At 39.3% G+C, this 23,159-nt stretch overlaps 1 protein-coding gene across 2 annotated transcripts in view; it reads right to left on the bottom strand.

The window, feature by feature from the left end:
• The window catches only part of Lrp2 (LDL receptor related protein 2), a 189,226-nt gene that overhangs the window by 111,702 nt on the left and 54,365 nt on the right, over window positions 1–23,159 (bottom strand). For both annotated transcript variants that reach the window (XM_013076946.3, XM_004857623.4), the window contains exons 5-16: window positions 22,588–22,698; window positions 22,155–22,268; window positions 21,102–21,218; window positions 19,294–19,443; window positions 17,555–17,674; window positions 12,214–12,342; window positions 9,858–10,027; window positions 8,653–8,876; window positions 7,042–7,248; window positions 4,390–4,592; window positions 2,398–2,538; window positions 362–565 (exon numbers count right to left, since the gene is read on the bottom strand). In XM_013076946.3, coding sequence (XP_012932400.1) covers window positions 362–565; window positions 2,398–2,538; window positions 4,390–4,592; window positions 7,042–7,248; window positions 8,653–8,876; window positions 9,858–10,027; window positions 12,214–12,342; window positions 17,555–17,674; window positions 19,294–19,443; window positions 21,102–21,218; window positions 22,155–22,268; window positions 22,588–22,698 — 1,890 coding nt within the window. The remainder of the gene's footprint in view (window positions 1–361; window positions 566–2,397; window positions 2,539–4,389; window positions 4,593–7,041; window positions 7,249–8,652; window positions 8,877–9,857; window positions 10,028–12,213; window positions 12,343–17,554; window positions 17,675–19,293; window positions 19,444–21,101; window positions 21,219–22,154; window positions 22,269–22,587; window positions 22,699–23,159) is intronic.

Raw genomic sequence — 23,159 nt, forward strand, 5'->3', positions numbered from 1 at the left:
TAAGTCCAGTCGTTGGCATGAAAGTAGCCCAGTATCCGTAAAGAGGTAGTCATCCCTTTGGTTGACAGAACAGGAAGAATAGCTTCTAGTCAATTAACCTAGGAAAGGTTTTCAAGTACTTGACCTTTCTTTCATGTTAATATTTGTTGTTGTTAAAATACACCCTCATTTATAAGATTTTTTTTAAAATAAAGGAAAGGTGCTTATTTTAACTTGATTTATTTTCTCAATCCAAAAGTATTTATCAAGCGTAGTAAAGAGCCACTTAAGTGAATACAACGTTACACTAACTGAATTATTAGTACAATCCTAGAAAACAGGAAAAACATGCATACACACACACACTCACACACTTTCTCACCTGTGCCATCAATCTTTTGTTTGTAAATCATGTCTCTTGAGGTATCTGAAAAAAAGATAGTGTTTTCATGGGCATCAAAATCAATCCCAAGGAAAAAAGAAGGACTCCCTGTCACCGGAAGTATGACATCCTCCTGGATAGAGTGGGTGAATGGGATCCCTCGCACAGCCCATTCGGATGAAAAGAGCAAGAAGTTCTTGAGCACTGTGGGAAGAAGGATACAGCACAGTCAGCCACAGAATTGCTCCCCACAATTTTCCAGAAAATTACTAATATGTTCACAAGGCACATTTCACAGTTGTGAAAGATAACTTTGAACTAAGCATAACAAACTCATGAAAAACATAATTGAAAATAATTAGAAAATATAAGTAACAAAGATAATACCAGGATTAGAATTTTACTTCCTCCTAAGAATTTATCCTTATAATTCACTGACATAAATGGGGTTCATAGGCTTAAAACTTTTAAATAGAATTAACTGAACTTCATAATAATTTCATCAAATTCTCAAGTTGGAATAACTTTTGCACAGAAATCTATGATCAAGAAATCTACACCAACTTTTGTATAGAAATCAACATGAGGAAACCAGGGATTTAGCTCAGTGGTTCTGCCGCCTGCCTTGCAAGGGCAAGGTCCCAAGTTCGATCCCTAGTACCTCCCCTCAAAAAAATATCAATTACTCAGAAATCAACATGAGGAAGAAAGAAGGATTAACAGAAATCAGGTAAAGAATTCACAAAGCAATAAGCTAGTGGAAGAATAGAAGAGAGGACAGGAATGAAGGAATTAGGGAATAAGGACTGATGTTTTAAAGTGAAGATGGAAGTGCACACTGTAAGCCTAGCTACAAGGGAGGCTAAGGCAGGAGGATCTAAGCTCGAGGCCAGCCTAGGTAACATAGTGAGACCCTCTCTCAAAATGAAGAAGATTTTAAAAGGGGGCTGAAGATATACTGGAGGAAAGAAAACAAGGAGACTGAGACAGTATGTCAAGAATCAAAAAGCTGGTGAAGGAATTATAGCTAAGACAAAGATAAAAATTACAGAAAGGAATTTAAAAGCTAGACAGTCTACTTTTGATACACTAGTTATAAACATACGGGTTTTTTTAAAGGATGATTTTTATCTGAACAAATTTGTCTGAGTCAGAATAAAAGATTCCATATACAAAACCAGAAGTAGAACAAGAATTGTCAAAGGGATAAAAAGCAAGTGGTAGAATAGAAAATGAGAGAAACAAGTATCACAAAGGTGCATTTCATTGCTGGCTGAGGCCCAGGCAATGGACTAATCATGAATGCATGTGCAGGCAACCAAAGGGAAACCTTCAAGGGAAGACTGAAACCAGAAGAATAGAGGAAGACATAAAAAAGCAAGTCTGAAGTGAAAAGTAAAAAACTATATGAGGAATTGAGCCACCTCAACACTCAGGAGCTTATTTTGGAATATCACAATAAAACCAGGTAGGATTAAGATAGGATCACTTGGCTCAAACAGATATAAGTAGTGGTCTAGGAAAAGACAATAAAAGCGATGGGCTACTTCCCCTCACAACAGAGAGTTAAGGCTCATATCTAAAGTGGAAATGGTAGGGCCTGATTGTGGGACACCTGCCTAGCATTCACTAGGCCCTGGGTTCAACCTTCAGCATCAATCAATCATCAATCAATCAATCAATCAATGTGGAAATGGTATGCATAGTATAAAAAAAGAACTCAAAATTCAATCATATGGAATTCAAAGACCATAGTTAAAAGGAGGTAGAAGTTTCAGTAAACAGAGGGAAAAGGAAGACTGAGAAAACCCTAGGTGTGGAAAATCCCACAGGATGGAGTTTGTGCCTCCAACCCAGCTCTGTGAATAGAGGAAAGTGGTGCCTACCGAAGAAGACATCCTGTGGGATATAGGAAGCCTTTTCTGTAGTGAAGACATCAGAGCTGGCCCGGGGAAGAGTAGAAGTTATATGGTAGAGGCCTGCACATGTGTGCCCTGTGCTGCCTGCCAGAAGGACAGCTCGAATGGATTGCTTACCTACACAGTGGCGCTCATCCGAGTCCAGCTCAAAGCCATATAAGCACTTGCAGCGGTAACCCAGACCACCGTTATCTGTTCTGTGGCTGAGGACACACATGTGCTCACAACCCCCGTTGTTATCTCCACACGGATTGCTAGCTGGAGGGGAAAATGCACAGGCATAAGTCACAAGTTGAAATGTATACTTATCCAAGGCATCTGAAGTCAGTGGGCCCTGCTACAGAGTAATGGGCTTACAAGTCCTTGGAGCTATAACTGCCGGTGACCACAGTACACATTCCTCCCAACTTCACTGCTGCTCTTCCTCCCACTTCATTTTCCCCCCTTTGGAGACAGGGTCTTTCTATGTAGTTCAAACTGGCCTTGAACTCATTATGTAGCCCAGGCTGGCAACAATCCTCCTGCCTCAGCCTCCCGAGTCTGGGATTACAGGCATGCCCCACCCTGCCCAGCTCCCTTCCACTCTCAAACAAGTGGCAGGGGAAAAAAAAAAAGACTTTCACAATTAGGTAACTATGGGATTCTTTTTCTTCAAAAACTGTTAACCTCACAGATTAGAAATAACCTTCCCCCCAAATTTTTTAAAGCCTTTAGTCCTACTTTTACCATTCATAAGACATAATAAGTGACTATCAATCACTGGGTCTTTATTTTGTAAGGAAGCCATCATACAAGCAACAAATGCAAGAGGTATTATTTTCTCAATTTTACAAAAGGCTCCAAAAGGTTAGACAACTTGCTCAAGATTATGCAGTGGCTACACTGCTAATGTAGGATCCAAAGCCAGGGCTTGATTCCAAAACCTTATATGTCTGCCACACAAACTAGTTTATATCTCCAAAGCCACCCTCAAGGTAGTGACCTCAGAAAGCTCACTGCACACAGGCTGCCACAGACAAAAATTTTAAACTGTCTTTAGGCTTATTCTTCAAAATATTCTCTTTTCCTTCTCAAGTGGATTGATTTGGGAGAGCAATCACAGCCAGATAGCATGTGGAGCCAAATAATTTGCAACAATCAAACTGGGCAAGAACAGATATGAAATGGGTAGCTCGTATATTAAGTCTGAAAACTATTTTAAATGGAGATTCTCAAAATATTTTCCAGTTTGGTATATATTCTCCTAGGATGATGACACTGAAGGTTATTCTAATTACTGGTTTTTAAATCAATTTTAAATTTAAAACTAATTACTTTTGTCTTTCTCCATCCTAAAAAGACTCACCACTTATCATGAGAATTTTAAAGCAAACATACGTTTCTCTAAATTACAGTTCATAAATATTAAGCTTTCTACCAACATAATCTAGTATATTATTGTATTTCTTTTCCTTGATCCACAAGCAAATACAGAAAAGAACCATATACAATCCATATAGACATGTCAGAGCCCAATTTAAAACCCTGACACAAATCAACCTTACTGTAAAGTAACAGAAGACTAAACAGTTTGAACCAAAATATTTTTCTTTAATAAATGACCAGTCAGAGGGACACTGAATTCAGGTGACCCATGATAGATCTAATGCAAAGCAAAGAGCAGAGAAGGAAAAAATGGCCCAAAGCTATCTAAAATGATCATTTAGGTATGTCATTTTCCTCTACGGGGCCTCAGCTCCCTCATGCATCATAATCAAGGTCTGAAATAGGAGATTTCTCCCAGGAGAATGAGGAGAGAGGTGCTTTGCTGCTAGACAGGACCTGGCACATGGCAGGGGCCACTAAAAATGTAGTTCTTTCGAGATCTGGCATTTTAACTCTAAAATTCATCAATTTTCCGAAATGCCTGTGCTCTGATGCCCATTTCAGAGGGTTAATACTCTAGAGAAGCCTTCACATATTTGTTACCAGGGATCGAACTCAGGATCTGAGCTTGCCAGGCAGGCACGGCACCACTGAGCTACATCCCCAGCAGCCTTCTATATTTGAACTACCTCATCATTTACCTCCATGCTTCCTACCAAGTGCACTACCAAGCAGGATGCTCACCATTGGGCTGCCTGAGGGCATGGTACACAGTCACCCCAAAGGGCCTCAGGGTAGACTGGTGGTAGATCTGGGGGTGGTTTTCCTCGAACTTGTTGGCTTTCATCACAGCCATCCTGGTCCAATCAGTGTAGAACATGTTCTCCTCGAACAAGGCTATTGCGAAGGGATGAGGAATGAGGGAGCCTCCATGAAGCACTGTCTTCCTGTTACAAAGCGATGGACAGATCACACAATTTTTGTTGGTTTTGCTTTTATATTTATAGAAGATGTAATTAGCTCATTTAAATGCTTAAAATGCTCGATAATGTCTTGTTCTGACACAGAATACATAGAAAGCCATGAGACAGAAATTCCAGTGCTAGTCAATCTTCTATCTTATCCTGGATTTGGAGAAGAAAAGCTCTGTGTTCTCACTTGCCCTTCATTCCTCTAAGGTCACCTCTTCTATCAAAGGCTAAGATGTGAAAATGCATTTGGAATTCCACAGGTGGATGAGTAGAACATGGATCAGAAGTCTGGAAGAAGATGCCCCCTACAGTTACTTCTGACTGCGCCTCTGACCACTTATCAGCAGCTAGGGAGCAGCACAGTGAGTGTAGGGCTCAACCTCCAGCAAACACCCAGATCTGCCCAATGGCAGCATAAGGCAGCACAATCACTCATATGCAATTTCTTGATGCAACTGCCAATGGACCATACTTCTGGCAGAAGCACAGCACCCAGAGCTGCTTAAATAATGGGAAGAAACCAGAAGCAAAATATGCTGAGCAAAGGGAAGACGTCAACAGCACCTGCTAGGACTACCTCTATATAAACAATGATTTTGCTAGATGGTTCCTGAGGGAAGACTCTTCTCTCTTTTGGCATAACAGAAAAACCTCAAAGAAAAGTCTTAGCAGCCTCTAAAAACTAAGAAGCACAAGAGAAGTGTAAGGAAAGACTTGAAGATACTAAAACTGGGAAACACACTAAAGAGAAGAAAACAAGAAACCTAGGGTGACAAGTTAGTGCATGCTTTGAAACTCTCAATAATGACAATATGTAAGAAAGGTTTCTTTTTCACGTGGTAAATTCCAGAACACTGAATGCCACCTGCTGGCAAACTAGGAGGCAAAGGCTTGATGTTTACAGACTGCACTCGTGACCTTTAATACTTCTCTGATGGTTCTTTGTAACTGGCAAATCACTCAAATCTTTCTCAGACTCCACTGTTTGTGTTTTTGTTTTTGGTACCGGGGATCGAACTTGGGACTTTGTGCTTGCGAGGCAGGCAGGTGGCGGAACCACTGAGCTAAATCCCTGGCCCAGACTCCACTGGTTTTTATCTTTTATGTTTTGCTTTAACAGCATAAAAATATTGAGATTGTACAATGCTGAAACACACCATTGAAAAAAAACCAATTAGGCAATTTATTAATTGTTAACATCAAGCTGACTCATACTTTTTTTTCATTAAATTAGTTTATGTTCTCAATATGGCAACCAGAAAGGAAGTCATAGTATTAATACCCAATCACCTCATTTAGCCAGGCAGAAACTGTTCTAAGAATATATAATCCAGTGACAAATTGATATCATCCTTACAAAATAGAGATAAAATAGAACACAAATCTAGAATAATGCTTTCATTGATAAAACAATAAAATCAAAACATCTGGAAAAATTAAATTGGCCAGTCTATTTGCTGAATGAAAAAAGAGTAATTTTTCCTGGTAAAAATTTGAAGAATATATAATAATATTTGTATATATATAAAATACATAATATACCATACTGGGGATTCAACTCAGGCCCCTGTGCTTGCCAGGCAGGTGCAGCGGCACGGAGCTACATCCCCCGCCCTGAAAAATATATTCTTCACAATTTTTGAAAATACCAAAAGAAGAGGATTGAAAATAGTTACTAACTTAAGTAATTTAGTTAGAGTACATTCAGATTCAGAAGATTAAGAAAAAAAATGTGATGTTCAAAATTCTAATATTGCTACTTAAGTATCTCTGAAAATATAAAGAATTTCTCTTGAGTTGAGATGTAACTCTGTGATAGGGCACATGGTAAGCATGTGTAAGACCCTGGATTCAATCATCAGCACAAAAGAGAGAGAGAGAGAGAGAGACAGAGAGACAGAGAGACAGAGAGAAAATGAAGAAAGGAAGCAGAGAAGGGAGGGAGGAAGGAAGGGAAAAGGGAAAAAGAATAAAACAATTTTCCTTGAAATCTGAAATATAAGAACAGGAAAAAAACCCAATTAATTCCCATGGGATAATTTTCAGTAAATAATAAAAATGCATTTATTTATGGAGGAAAAGTCAGAAAACTAAAACATAAAGTGGTCTTGGGAAACAAAGCAAAAGGGACCCAGAAAAATGAATGGACTCAAAGGTGCATGAAAATAACATGCTTCATCCAGGCAGAGGGTTGGGCAGGGGTAATTAAAGGACAAACATTCTAGGTAATATTTAATGCTATTATAGAACACAAGAAAAGTTAACAGAACAGAGCAGGTCACTTCATGCCAGTGTTGATCAAAAGGTCACAAAAGCTGTCTTGTGGACCGACAAAGTGGTCTTTTCATTCTGGTATGCCTCTCTCGCCAATTTTATGTACAGTACTTTTCTTTGCATGTAAAGCCATAAAAATAATATTTCTTACCTCTGAAGTCCATCATAAGTTACAGTCTCAATGTAATCAAATCGGGAGTCAACCCAGTAAATGCGCTTGGCTAAAAGGTCCAGAGTGATCCCAGCCGGCCATCCTAGCTTTGTTTTTACCAAGTCCTTCCGGTTGCTGCCATCCATGAAAGCTCTTTCCACCTTAGGTTCCCCAGAAAGGCTTTCCCAGTCTGAGAAAAATAAATAACTACAAAAGAAAAGCAAAGGGTGAAAGAATTTGTGGTTTTACAAGTTTACCTCGAAAAACAATTTTGAGGAATAGTGTTTGGATCAATGGAATTTCCCACTGACCAGCAAACCCTAGAAGTATAAAATAATGGAAATAAAAAATGGTAAGTAAGGGCAGTAGGGGGATGGCACCTGACTATAATCAGAGCACTCAGAGGGGCTGATGCAGGAGGATCAAAAGTGCATGGCTAGGACCGGGGATTTAGCTCAGTGGTTCCACCACCTGCCTTGCAAGCACAAGGTCCTGAGTTCAATCCCCGGTACCAAAAAAAAAGTGCATGGCTAACCTGGGCAACTTAGCAAGACAGTCTCAAAATAAAAATTTCTCAAAAGGCCTGGAGATATAGTAAGTGGTAATGCACTTAGCCAGCACTCATGAGGCCCTGAGTTTAATTCCTGTGCCACAAAAAAGGGGTCAGGGGTAAAAATAATAAATAAAAATAAATCAAGAATCATCAACCGCAAATAGTAAATACTAAAATGCACTAATACAGTAGCCTACAAGTGCATATCCACTTTTTAAACTTTCTCTGTTCCTTTACTCTCACACCCAAGAAACAAGTTTTTTTGTTTTTGTTTTTGAGACAGGGTATCACTATGCAGTTCAGGCTGGCCTCAAACTTACAGCGATCCTCCTGCCTCTACTTCCCAAGTGGGATTATAGATGTGCGCCACCACACCCAGCTAAGAAATATATTTTAAATGAGCTATTACACTGTCTCCTTCCTCAATCTAATGTACACATAACCAGAGAGCGCTTCCATCATTTTCAAAGAACAACAACTGACTTAAGTAGAAATGAATAATTAGTCACCAACACTTAAGTAGCCTAAAGTTTATTCAAGGATCCTAAGGCCAAACTGTGAAATTACAGGGGAAAACTATCTCCCAGAACTCTTCCCAAAGGTGGAGATCAGGAAAACTTGCACTTAAATTTGAAAAGAGGAGGCAGGGTGCACTTACTTAGAATGAATGAGATGTAGCACTGGTATCCCAATTAATTCATGTTAGAATGAGCATCTTAATAAAGGTGAGACATAGTAACAACTGTAATAACTTACAGATTTAATGAGAACACAGAATTCAATCTCTTAACTAGGCAGATGTGGTAAATACTAAGAAAAATTCAGACCCCTAAAATACAAGTAATACACCCATAGGTGTGTTTGAATTACACATCCTCAAATGGGGTTATATTTAGTAAATTACTATGAACATAGACATGAAATAAACAAGGGTTCTACAACGAAGTGCCTCACAGAAATCAGAATTAATCTCCAATTGATCTGCTGGATGCTTATTATTTAGGGACAGAGATGAAATTCTAAAAATGCAGAAATTGGCATGTGTGCACATCACTTACCCAACAGTTGGGTCCACGGCAACTCCTCTAGGGTGCCCCAAGTTTTCAGCTATGAGGGTAACTCGGTGACTTCCATCTAAGTTTACCATATCTATGCGGTTGACCCTAGTCTCTACTATGTAAAGTTTATTGTTAACCCAGTCAACAGCCAAATTCTCTGGAGTCTCAATGGAAACATTGACAATTTCTTGGATCTTTAAACTATTCATGTCAATTGAAAAAACCTGAAAGAAAAATCAAAATTATTATTCTTAAGCATGACTGCAGGCACTGTTTACTTCATTTGGTATGTCTACTTTGTAGAAATTAGTCATTTGGACCTTAAAAACAAATTCACTGGAGGCTTACTATTTAGATCACAAGGTTCCTGGAAGAAAACATAATCTTTTCAAAGTATAGATTTAATTTCTGTTTTGTTTTGTTTCGAGCCTGCATTTTCTATTTTGGTGGTTTTCAAAAGTTTAATTAAGGACTAGATGGGGGGGTATTTTGATTCTTGATGATCCTTAGTTGTAATCAAATCAGAGTTGCTAATAATCCAAATTCTCAATCTTTGGAAATTTTATGCATGTTATCATATAAGTTAATTAGAATTTTATTAATGGTATAAAAAAACTAAGGGGAATAACTAAATAAAATTCCATAACTCTTTAGGAGTCTCTAAAATTATGTCTTAAACATCTCTATTGCATTACTCAAAGTTCAGAAACTAAATCCATCACACTTTTCAAATAAGAAAGCATAATGAAATTTTGGCTGTTAAACAAAATACTGTCAATAATTGTTACCCAGTCCTCAATTACAGTTCCATTTAGAAGATGCAGGGAAAAATCTGATTTTTATCATCCAGAAAGCGGAGTGCTCTTTACATTTTAAATGATCAAGTTTCAAAAATTACTACCAATATCTATCCAGTTTTGAAAGAATGTCTACTATTTCTTTTAATTAGGCTTTTGGACTCCTTTTTGAATAAAATCAAAAGTTGCTCAAGGCTAATCCATATAATAGGCTGCTTTGTTTAATGGGTCACATGTAATACTATAGCATGGAAAAGGTGCTGATTAACATAAACTATCTCAAGGGCCTTTCTTGTTAGAAAACAAATGAACTTTTCCCTCTATTCCCCTAAAAATGAAAAGCTCTCAACACTTTGTGCCTGAAGTTCTATTCAGCCTCCAAGCCACACTCCTGAAATTTCTATTTACCTTATTTTCCATGAGGTCTGTCCAAAAAACTTTGTGCTCACGATAGTGAAAATCCACACCCATGGCCATTCCACGATTTTGAGAATGTACTAGAACCTCAAAGCTCCTTCCTTGAATATCACCAATTACCAAATCCCGACCATTGGAGAAGATAACAGAGGCCTCATTAACTAAATGTGAAGAAGAAAAGCATTATCACTCCTTCAGATGAGCAACGATGGTCAAGTAACTTAAAAACAATACATTTTCTGATTTTTTTAAGTGCACTCTTCTGTTATCTTATTTGATTCTAAAATAAACCTGAGACAGATAACAGTCATTCTACCCATTTTACAGATGAGCAAACTAAGACCCAAAGATGCTTAATGAAGTATCCAAAACCACAGTAATTTAGAAACAGAATACAGCAAAAATTCAAGTGTCCTGACTACTAGTCCAAAGCCCTTTCTCTGACAATGAAGAAAATACTGGAGGTATTTCCAAGAATCCTTGATGATATGGGCATCTTACCTCCATGTGCAACTTTAGATTGTGTTAAACACAGAACATGTTTTAAAAATTACCTGCACAAAACGTGGCAATGGTAGACCCAAACCTGCTTTGTCTATGTACTCGTAAGTATGCGAAATGACATAGGAGTAATTTTATTTGTTGCGGTCTTATTTGCAAGAGCTAAAGATAAAAAAAGATTTAAAAGTTCATCAGTAGGAAATTAAATAAGTTATGCTCATATGAAAATGGAATACCATGCCACTATAAAAAAGAATTTTATTTATTTTATTTTTTTTTTTTGGTACCAGGGATCAAACTCAGGACCTTACACTTGCAAGGCAGGTGACCACACCACTGAGCTAAATCCCCGCCCCTAAAAAAGAATTTTATGGGCTGAAGTGGAAAGCTTTCCAAAAAAAAATTTTTTTTTAAGTTTTTTTTTTTTGTTTGGTACTGGGGATTGAACTCTGGTCCTTGTGCTTCCAAGGCAGGCAACAGAATCACTGAGCCAAACCCCCGGCCCTTTTCAAAAATATATTAAGGGACATCAGCAACATGCAGAACTGTATATAACTTTATTAGTATACTCATAAAAATAAGGCTACATATATATCTTTACATTCTTATTTATGCACTTAAAGTTTCTAGAATTGAAATAAAGAAGCAGAAATTTAAGTCAGGCATGGTGACACATGCCTGAAATCCCAGCACTCTCAGAAGCTGAGGCAGGGAGATCACAAGTTCAAGCCCAGCCTGGGCAACTTAGCAATTTAGCGAGACAATGTCTCAAAATTAAAACCATAAAAAGGACTCAGAATATAGCGCAGTACAAAGGCTCTGGGTTCAATCCCCGGTATCACAAAAAAGAAAAGAAAAAAAAGAAGGAAGGGAGGGAGCGAGAGAGGATGGGAAATAGCAATTACCCATGGGAAAAAGAAGTGGAAACCTGGTGGAAAGGAGCAAGGATAAAGAGAGAGATTTTACTTTAGAGCTTTTTTTTTAAAAGTCTAAAATTTTAATGAGTATAATTACCTATTTAAAAATAAATAAACTTCATTAAAAATCAGCTGTACCTAAAAGTTAGTAAACAACAAATCAAGTATTTCTATGCAAAAACAATTAGAAAACCAACCATTCGTGGATCATATGAGCAGTGAAGCTTCAGAAGGCATGGAAGACACTTAAAAACCAAGTGTGACATAACAGCTGAAAAAAGCAGTTAATGCCTGGGCACGTGGTTCAGTGGTAGAGCAGGTGCCTAGAATCCACAAGGCCCTGGGTTCCCTCCCCAGCACCACAAAAATAAAGAGTAAAAAGGAAAGTGAGGGAGAGAGGAAGAGAGTAAATTGAAACCCAGATACCCACAGTGACAAAAATGCTTTGGAGTACCGTAGCACTACTAGACTGATTCCCAAAATGAGGGCATTCACACAAATTTTAATCCAAACTTAGCACACCTGTTTTGAAATGCCCCTAAATTTTACATAAATAATGTCCAAATGACATCTATAGATACTTGTCACCCAAATTTGTAGTAGGTAAATTAATCTAAAGTGAAATATCCAAGTCAGTCAAACGTAGGCCTAAGACTTACTCCACAATTAAATGTAGTGAGTGACAGAATAGCATAGGCAATAAAGAAACCAATACAACATATTAATAATGGTCACCATTAACTACAAACTGGTCCTCAATAAACTACAAATAATATGGCCCCATCCTTCCTGACAGCAGGACCCATCCCTGATCTATGATAAAACCTTGCCGCCAGCATAAATGCTCAGCTTTTGTCTGTCAACAGCTGCGGAAGGAGGACATCAGCAGCTCACTGTTCAGAGATAAACAAGGTCCAGAATGTACTCACAGGAAGTACTAGCTCTGCAATGCCGCTCACGCTCCATCACATATCCTTCTTCACACCCACACTGGTGATGGCCCATGCGGTTTTCACACTTCTGGTCACAAATGCCCCATATCTGGCAATCATCAAAAGCTGCCACAGGAGAAAAACACATTTACAATCATGCTCATCGACACCTCGTGTGTACTTTCAGACTAAAATCCTGAACAAGAAGTCATACCCCTGTCCTCTGGAGAAAGGCACAAGCTGCAGCAATGAAAAAGGGTACTCGACTGGATCTGCATCCAGGGAAAAGTCCAAAGCATTGACATCATTTATTTTTATCTACATGAAGGATAACTTTATGGAAGTTGCACAGCCTGCACGGATTCATGGCCCTGTGGCATTGTATTTCATTGATTACCATTGGTCTACAAAATACCTGTATATGAATTTTGGTATAAAAACTTCCCTTTAAGATTGTGCTTTCCACATGGCCGCCACTGAGCACTGGTCACCAAATTGAAGAGTGAAGATACAGAATTATTTGCATCACTGCCATCTCTCAGAATAAAGTCAGACACTTCTTATACCCAGCCCCTCAACAAGATATAATCTGTGGCTGCAATGAATGTTTGGAAAGCTCTGTGTACCCAGCTGTCTTTCCTTTGAGAAAGAAATGTCATAATCAAAATTAAACTTATTTTCAAGACATGAAAATATCAGCTACTTACTCACTGACTTTTTTTTTTTTGGTACCGGGGATCAAACTCGGGTCCTTGCGCTTGTGAGGCAGGTGGTGGAACCACTGAGCTAAATCCCCAGCCCCATCATCACTTTTAATGACTAAAATTTCATCCTTTAATTCCTTATGGTGTCCACCATCAGTCAAAGTAAAAATAAGAAAATGAAAGTAGAACTGAGGATTTTCATGAGAGTAGAAAAGACTATAGAAACTATGTAAAACACTGAAACAATACCTTACCATCCCCCACACCCACACAGCCCATTATCTTTATCTGTTTTTCTTTCCTTTTTATTCTTTGCCCCCTCCTACCAACAAATACTGCTTTGAAAATCATTCAAAAACCCCTTTTTGGCTTAGGCCCCTTTGGACACCCCCGATCCATCTGCTGCGTAAAACCCTGCCATGCTAAATGACCTCCCTGCCCCAACTCTGGGCCACGATGTCATTCTATCAACAAACAGCATGTCCTGTCAATCACAAACAATGAGGCTGGTAAACTGTCTCAGCACGCCACCGAGGTTCCGAGGCCAGGTCAGGCTGACCAGGGGCAGATGAATGGTGGAAAGACACCACATTTCATGTCAGGATTATTCAATTCTGTTCTTGGTTACCATAGAGGCACTCACTGGAGAGCCATATCTGAGATGATAAATGCTGCACAGGTTCCAACACCTGGAGCTGCTGCAATGAGTCAGGCACGCAGAAGGCTGCAGCCATACTGACAGAGTTGTTGAATCGAAATGCTTGACAGAGCAAACCAAAACAAGTCCCCTCAAATTTCAGCTCAGCTTAAACAAGCTTAACATAATGTTATATATTTAAACTAAAGACTTCTCTTGTTTGAAACAAATATGAAATAAATGTTAAGCCTGCTTCAAAACTCAGGGACAAATCGTGCATTCTTGAAGAACAGGGAAGGTCACAGGAAAGGTCTCTGCAGGTGGCAGGGGCCTCATGTTCACAAAGGCCCTCAAACACAGACTTCTGCACTTATCTCCAAATGAGGCAGGCTGTCTGTGGTGAAGCCTCAGAAAAGCATCAAGTGGACTGAAAAATGTCTGTGGAACTTAAAACCTGCAGAACAGAATTAGATCACATTACTTTCAATACACTATCCTCCATTTGGCACATCCTGAAATAATCATTTGCACAGCCTAATATTGCAATTGTCTGTATTACATTCAGTGGAAGCTTACATGTACATTGTTTTTCTTAACTCTTTTATTGGTACATCTTAGGTATACAACACATTTACATTTCTCATTGGGAACTTGTATCTTTACATAATGCATCTTGATTCTTGTTTTTTCCCCATTCCTAGCCCTCCCTTCATGCCCTCCACCCTTCCCTATTTACAAAGACTTTATTTCCATTTTTTCCATTTCTCAGCATTTTTCCTTTCCCTTCTTTCCTTTCCCCTGCCCCTCCCACTACCCCTACCCCTTTGGACCTTTTCTTCCTATTTTGCATTATCGATTATTCATTCTAATCATTGGTACATTTTAGGTATACAATATAATGACATTCATCATTGGAAATTTGCACCTTTACATAGTCTCTCTTGGTTCTTATTTTTCACCCTTGCCCAGCCCTCCCTTCAACCCCTCCAGTCCTCCCTGTTTACAAAGATTTTGTTCCTATTTTTTCATTTTCTCATATTAATCCCATTCCCTTCTATCCTTTCCCCTAGCCCTCCCACTTCCCCTACCCCTTTGGACCTTTTCTTCCTATTTTACATTTTCAATTATTCATTCTAATCATTGGTACATTTTAGGTATACAATATAATGACACATGTAAATTTTTATAACACAGTGATGTAGTTATGTCAGCTTTTCATTTCTTAAGAGGCTGTGGAAATCTCTGACATCTAAGAAGTCCTTCACACTTGGAAATACAACCCAAGGGCTCATCAGACTCACATACTGAAAAGGAGGGAAATGTGCCAACTGTGCTCTACAGTGGGAGAAAAAGACTGAAAACAGCTTGTGGGCATCACAGGCCTCAAGTAGGAATTCTGTAAGAAGTAATCGCTTTTACTGAAAAGACTTTGAGGCCTATCAAGTTTCAACTGAAGCAGCTCAGCCCAAGCTCCTCTTTGTAGGCTGAAAAAGGAAAAAGAGAAGAGCTGATGTAACTCTGAGAACATGGCTTCTAGTGTTTCTACTGGAATTCCCCTTCTACTCAGAGAACAGGTGCCTAGAGCACTACAGGACGGGAAATCAACTGGCAGCTGGGTGGCAGTGAAGAGGTACAGAGAGCCTGACATTCGCCTAAAACAAAGTGGCAGCCTCATCCCCCATTTAGCATCACTCCAAGAAAGAGAGGGTGCTGCCCGTAGAGAAATAAATGCCAAGGCATAAGGTCAGGGCTGCCCAGTCTGAAAGCCTCTCCCACATGAGGACGTGCATGGGGGTTTCGAATCCCTTGATTACATCACCAGTTCAACAGTAATGATAGTAGGGGCCCGGGATTTAGCTCAGTGGTTCCGTCGCCTGCCTCTAAAGCGCAAGGTCCCTCGTTCAATCCCTGGTTACCCCCCCCAAAATAAAAAAACCATAATGATAGTAATAATAACAACAACAGAAAATCTTTTCTGAGGTCAGTTGCAGATCACAATGTTTTCTTTACAAAATGTTCTGAAATGATTAAGAATTGGGGACTTTTTAGCCAGTTGTGGTTGGCACCTGCTTATATTCCCAACACTCAGGGTGGATGAGGCAGGAGGATTAGGAATTTAGCCCAGCCTGGGCAACTTAGCAATTTAATGAGATCCTGCCTCAGAATCAAAAGGTAAAGAGGGCTATGGAGTAGCTCAGAGCATGAAGGCCCTGGGTTCAATCCCCTGTATCAAAAAAAAAAAACCACAAACTCAAGTCTCCAGGACCTCTCAGGCTACTTGAATGAACCACTTGATCTGAACACATCTTGCCAAACAGTTACTTAAGAGGAACATTTAGGTCACGGGCAAAGCTTGAGATGTGGCCTTACCTAAAATTACCTACTTTGAGCACCACAAGGACAACTTCAATAGGATTGTTTCACCAAGTGTAAAAACTCCAGTCTTTCTTAGTATATGATGGTATACCAACCCCACTATGATAGTTCTCAATAACACTTAGGAACAAACCTTCTCAAGAATCTCAAGTTAAATTTACAAACCAGAGTTTACTTCTGGTATCAAAAGGTTTTCCTGGTTACAAGTAGTTACTCAGAGCAACATTATAAAGGTATAATTATGTTGGAAGACAGCAGCTGGAAGTAAAACCTGAGTAACTTCATTAGGCTTCCCCAAATTCAGTTTTTTGTTTTGGGGGTATTTTTGGGTGGTGCTGAGGATTGAACCTATGCCTTCACGGGGAGCTACATGCCCAGCCCTTTTTATTTTTTGTCTTGAGACAAGGTCTCACTAAGCCACTAAGTCACCCAGCCAGGGCTGAAACCTGTGATCTTCCTGCCTCAGCCTCTCAGTGTACTGAGATTATAGGCATATGCTACTATGCCTGGCAAATTCAATATTTTTTACCAAATCAAATCAAAATTTTAGAAATTTATTTCAGAAGAATACTTTCATAAAACTCTTTTTTATGCATATCATGTTTCTCTAGAAATCCCTAAAGAACCTCACATTTTAGGACTGTTGAAGAACATAAATCCTGGGAAAATTCTGAGTCATCCATGTTTTAGAGATCCATAAATAACAACCAAATTGAATTTTATTGAATAGTTCCAACTGCTTCTCAGATTCCTTATCCCATCACCAGGAAAAGTAGTCGTTTTAAACTTCTGTGATCTCACTCTGTAAATGTTTGTTGTTCATGTATCAAAAAGCAGAATGATGGAAATAGAAATCATAGCATTAAAGACTCACTGCTCAAATCCTAAGAAACAGAACACTACTGACACTGTCTATGTTGAATTCTCTCAACATAAGGCTCTATTCTAATCATGGTGGAATATAAAGTTGGCATCAGAATCAAAAAGACTTCCAGGGGGAGAAATCACTTTTATAATTCGAGTAGAAAAGAGGTGTGGGAATATTTGGTGTCTACTCAAAGGCAGTCACTAGCTGAAAACATCGCGATGAAGAATTTGCTGTCTTGAATGCTACTTCCAAGCAGAGGTGAAAATCAGTGGAATTCACACTCAGTACAGCACAAGCAGTGGCCCGCCAATGCAGTCACCTAAGTGTAGTCACCTGGTGGTCCTCTGCTCTATCAAGTGGCAAGTCTGTATCTCCTGGATCCTAGAGACTTGTTGTTTGTTTTGCTTTTTGAAATAGTGCCTCAACATGTAGCCCAGGCTGGCCTCAAACTCACGATCCTCTGGCCTCAGTCTCCCCAGGGCTGGGATTACAGGTGTCCTGGGGACATTTGTGTACCTGGAGAAGAGGCCGGGCAAACTAAAGGAGAAGTACTTCATGGGCTCAAGAGAACATCTATTTACCAACCACATGAATGGAAGCATTTCAGTATCCAGTAACCAGCAGAGCTGTACCAACCCTGCTTCCAAACCCTAAAAAGGAAACTTAAAAGGACCACCTGCATTATCAGGTAGTGGTCAGCTCCACTTGGTGGAGACTGTGATGAATGACTAGGAGCACCCACCTCTCACTTACCAACACAGGTTCGGCTATCATTCTGGTTGATGACATAACCTGGGGGACAAAAACACGATCCTCCATAGGGTGTCTTATGGCATTGGAACACACAGTCTAAGACAGAGCACAAACTAGTACCTACACAGAGAGAGAAAAAAGGGTGTTAATTAAACAGTGACCTCTGGACAAGACTAATCTACGTTAATAGCTTCTTTTCCCATGAGTAAAAGTTTAGTAAGCACATAGTAGAGGTTTAGGAAAATGTTAAAATCAAAATTTACTGCCATATTATGTAGTAAAAGAATAGATCAAATTTTTTAAATTCCTTTTTGAAAGTTATTACTAGTGATATATACAAGTATAAATCATCAGAAATGCTGTTTATGCAAAAATAAGATTATACGTCTATCTCAATGAAATGGAAAGAAAATGCCATAACGCCTCAGCAAATTTAAACATTTTAAGTTTAGTCAGGGGAAAAAATAATCCTTGGGGTTACAATTACATGGGCACTTCTAGGCAACTGCTGGTTGAAATAGTGTACAATTGAGGAGACTGGAATCATAAACTGTGTTCCTACAGGACAATCAGCTCTCCACAGAGTGGACAGGCTGATTGCAGGGAAATACTGTGGAATATTCTAGCCACAAGGAAAAAAAAAAACCTAATTCCAGGCAGTTCCCTCATAAATAAGTGTGATTACACAAGACCTCAAGTAACACTGCATGACCAACTCAAGTTTACTATAGGAAAATAACTTAGAATAATCCAGGAACCTGAAGCCTTTTAAGTCATCACATCTTTTTTATTAGTAGGTTTCATTTTGGCAGATTTGTACATACATATAACATACTTAAATCATTTTTGTCACCCCATCACCCATTTTGCTCCACCATCTTCCCCTTTATTTCTTTCTCTTGCCTAATTGTTCTGGCTGAAAGAACTCTACTGAGTAGGAGTGATGAGAATGGATATCCTTCCTTCTTTATTCCTGGTTTTTGGTTTTTTGTTTTGTTTTGTTTTTTGCACCTGTAGACAAGATTCTTTTCCATAAGACAAGGAATGAAACCTGTGGAGGTACAGCTCAGTGATAGTGTGCTTGCCTAGCAGGCAGGAGTGCCTGGGTTTCACCCCAACACCACAAAAAAGCAGTAACTATAATTAAAATCCTCTGAATACCTTTAGAGTCATCAAAACTGCCAGTAAAACAAATCTACCTGTTTTAGGGGAAGCCATAGATTTTTAAGCTCTTCCCATCAAGAGCAAGAATCTACTTCTTCCATCCTTTCTGATCTCGTGAAAGTGACATGCTGTGGTAAGACATTGGCAAACACAACATAAGCCAACACTTAAAAGTGCTTCAGCAATGAGCTTTGCTCTTTCTACCACCATGAGACAGTCTTCACTTAGCTTAAGCTTTCTTTTTAAAAAAAAAAAAAAAAAAAATTTATTTGAAGGGTGGGGGAAGAGGGAAGTGAGATGGCAGACAGCCACCCTGGACAAGTAGGGAAATATTCTAGCCTAAGCTTTTAGCAAAACATCCAGATGTGTAAATGACCTGGTGTGGGCCAGAAAAACTACCCAGCCACCCCACAGAACTGTGAGAAATAATAAATGTTTGTCATTTAAGCCACTAAGTCTTGGAGTATTCTGTTGGGCAAATGCCAACTGATACAGCACTCTGTGTTTGAGAATGTGTTGTAGAAACACAGAAACATTTTTATCTGAAAGCTACTCTGATAAATTCCCATACTCACCACAAGAACTTCCGCTAGCAGTACTGTTTTCATCTTCTCCTCTGGGACAATCTGAAATCCCATCACAAACTTGATAAATGGAGATGCAATGTCCAGAGTGTGGGCAAGGCCACTCTCTGGGGTAACATGAATGATGACGCTGGTTGCTTTCTGTGGAGGGAAAAAGAGTCAGAACAAGTACAGTCAGCTCTTTTTGAATCTATGACTAAGACTGGATATAGGCCGGGTAGATAGAAACCCACAAAATGACCTATAATTTATAATAAACTTGTAGTTTCTAACTCTACCACTAGCTTTTATTGAGAGGTGACAAAATGGAATAAAGTTGCACTCTTTCTGGAGGAGGCAGCCCTCCTTTGCCAAACTATAAGGCTAAGAAACAAATATGGGCCTGAATTAGCAACAAACTAGATTCATAAAACCCTAAGAGAAGATGCAGTTATTTTATCACAAATTATAGAACTAGGGCCTTCAAAGTACCTCCAGGCTTCCTGAGATTACATTTTGTTTTATTAATTTAGTGAAATGTTGACAGTTCAAGAAAAGCCATAACTCAAATACAGAAAAACTAATTCCTGGAAAACCAGAATATAAAGTAATGGACAATTTTAGGACAAGCATCACCCTAATCATATCTGAGATTGCATAATCTCATGTCAATCTCCTAATCATATCTGAGATTGCCTGCAAGGGTGCAGGCAGTTTGATATATGGTAGGGGTGTTGGTAATACTGCTGATGATAGAAGCAGAAGGAAATGAAAATATCATTAGCAATTTCCTTCTCAAATAATCTTCTTTTTTCTCCTGGTACTAGGGATTGAACCCAGGTCCACAATGACCTGGGTTTTGTTGTTTTTTTTTTTTTTGGTACCAGGGATTGAACTTGGGTCCTTGCACTTGCACAGCAGACAGCGAAACCACTGAGCTAAATCCCCGGCCTCTGGTTTTTATTTTAAGACAGGGTCTTGCTAACTTGCTAAATTGGCCCCAGGCTGGGCTTGAACTTGCAGTCCTATCTCAGCCTCCCTGAGTGCTGGGATTATGTATATGCACCACCATGCCCCACTTCACTCTCAAATAATCTTTAAGTATGTCCCTGGATAAAACACCCTGAGCTGCCCCTACCAGTCCCTAGCATCATCCTACATGTTCCCAATATGGCTTCTTCTTCACCAATGTCAGCAGCTCCTCTGCAAATCAGAATTTGAAAAAAAAAAGAACAAACTGAGCTTTTATCCAGTTCAAAGTCATTTTAAAAGATTATAAGATCTAAAATTGAAGCACAAAATAAAAGAAACAGGAAGATTGATCTTTTGCAAAACAGAAGGAGACCAAGAGATGAAAGGGAGTAGGAAAGAAAGGGAGGGGAAATGGATGAAAAAAGAATTAAGATGTGTAATGCCCATGTACCAACTTCCAATGGCTCATGTAATTATTATGGACTCCAATCATGCACTAATAAAAAATAAATAAAACTTTTTAAAAGGTTATAAGGTCCAAGGCAAATCATGTTTTACCTTATTTTTCCCTCCTTCCCAGCCTAGGACTTTCACACAGATAAAACTGACAGTCTTAAAAGTAAAGTTGGAGTGGGATGAAGAAGGAGGAGAGAAGCTCTATCTACTTTGCCTTTATGATGGGAAGGAGGAGATTACAACTGACGCTATATTTGAGTTCAGTCTTTTTGGGAAAAGCTAATACAGTCATCTCCTCCTGATTCTTCTATTAAATCCCTTACCACCTCCTTAAACCCCAGCCAATCCTGAGGAAAGGAGGAGAACCTCTGTGAAACTGTGCCCTCCCTTACCACATCCATCTTCATCTCCAAAGTCTGGGCAGTCGTCCTGTCCATCACAAACCCAGTTCTGATGAATGCACTGGCCGCCAGGGCAAGTGAACTGGTTACCGCTGCAGGTCTCATAGTCTGCAAAAAAGGAACAGCTGTACTCCAGAGACACAAATTACTCGGAAAAATGTCGGAAGTCTCACCTCACTGCCTAAACTGAGCTCCTAGAATCTGAAATTTCTCTGACAATTAAATTCCTTAAGTATCTTTACAGAAATGAAGGGGGGGGGGGCAACAGCAACTTTGGGGCCAGGAAATGAATTCAGGTGCCAATGTCTGTTTCTCAAGATATTTTTTTTAAAAAGCACAACAGGTTGATCCAGAATGGAGAAGGCCAACCAATTAAGATGCAAAAGACATACATACAAATGGCAAACATCCTCCTCTTTTGCCACAAGCACTGTAATTACTTTCATGGACCAAATGAGTCACCCATTCCATGAGGTCATATTCTTTTTAATACAATCACTGAAATAAGCTCAGGTTCCATAAAGGGAATCAGGTACAGCTCAGAGAAAATTGGAGTGATACTGGAAATACTCAACAACCCCATGAGGCAAGAGTGCTAACCAATTAAAACAGGTGTAAAGAAAATCATTCATTCTGTGCTGGGCAGCAAAGCTTTCCTGACCCCCCAACTTTAATGTAAGAGGAGAGATGGAACTGTTGCTAGTTGGGAATTCCTTTCCCTTTCACTCTCTTCTGTCATCCTGCTATCAGAATTATCAGAACCATCTCTGCAGTAGGGGTAATTTCAGAGTTCTGTGATACAATACAGAACCTAAGGAAAGAATACAAACTGCCCATCAGCAACTCTTTAACTCTGCATATATCACTGGAGAATAAAGGAGCCTGGGTCCTAAAATATGGCTAAGCCAAGAGCCATATCCCTAACAGGACCTTTTTAGCTCCACTGCCATCAAATATAGTGACTCTTTTCCTTGAAAAAAGTGGTAGGGGAAAAAACAAACAATACTCCTAAACATATGACCCAGTTTAAAGAAATCACCGTACTGCAATTATGTTCATCACTGCCATCTTCACAATCATTGTCATGGTCGCAGAGATAGGGGCGAGGGACACATTCTCCGGTGCCACACTGAAATTCGTCGTTCGAGCATGTCTCAGCTAGGACACAAAGTTAAGAAGGGAAAGAAGAGAGCATTTCAATTCTACTACAGCCACTTCTCTCAAGTTTAAAAAGAGATTCTTATTAGACAGCAGTGTGCTGAAGAATGTCTAACAATCAGTTTTCCAGGAGCAAAAGGGCCCTGATTTGTAGCATCTACCAATGTCCATGGTGTAAACATTCCCAGGTGTGCTTGACTTCAAACTACCAACATGAATTCACTGAACACAGGCTTGGGAAGAGACACATAGAACTGGGTCTCTCAAGTCAGTATCAGCTGGCTTCACACATCACTGTTCCTTGGCACACAGGACTTACTGCAGTTGACTTCATCAGAGGAGTCCCTGCAATCCACTTTTGAATCACACTTCTGACTTGTGTTGTAGCAGGCTCCATTGGCACAGGTAAGCTGCTCACATACTGGATAGTCTATTTAAAAAGAGAAAGAGAAGGGCCGGGGATTTAGCTCAGTGGTTCCACTGCCTCCCTCCCAAGCATTAAGTTCCCGAGTTCGATCCCCAGTACCAAAAAAATAAATAAAAAGAGAAAAAAAAGAATGATACTAGCAAACAAACTCCAAGTCTTTCAAGCCTGGCGTGGTGACAAATGCCTGTAATCCCAGTCTGCTGGGAGGCTGAGGCAGAAGGATCCATGATGGCAAGACCAGTCTGGCCTACACAGTGAGTTCAAGGCCATCCTGAATTACAAAGCAAGACCCTGTCTAAAAATACTAAAAATATTAATTAACTAAATATTTTTAATGTCTGCTTTTTATGGTCTTTGAATCCCCTCCTTCCCACAAATATAATATCTTCCTTGATCTATTTTTTTATTAAAGATCATTTTCTTAGTAATTCTCAGATTATCTTCAGATTTCTTTCTTTCTTTCT

Source organism: Heterocephalus glaber, unplaced genomic scaffold, assembly GCF_053883595.1.
Source record: "Heterocephalus glaber isolate CG9 unplaced genomic scaffold, H.glaber_assembly_v1.0 deba00000347, whole genome shotgun sequence".
Taxonomy (NCBI): domain Eukaryota; kingdom Metazoa; phylum Chordata; class Mammalia; order Rodentia; family Bathyergidae; genus Heterocephalus; species Heterocephalus glaber.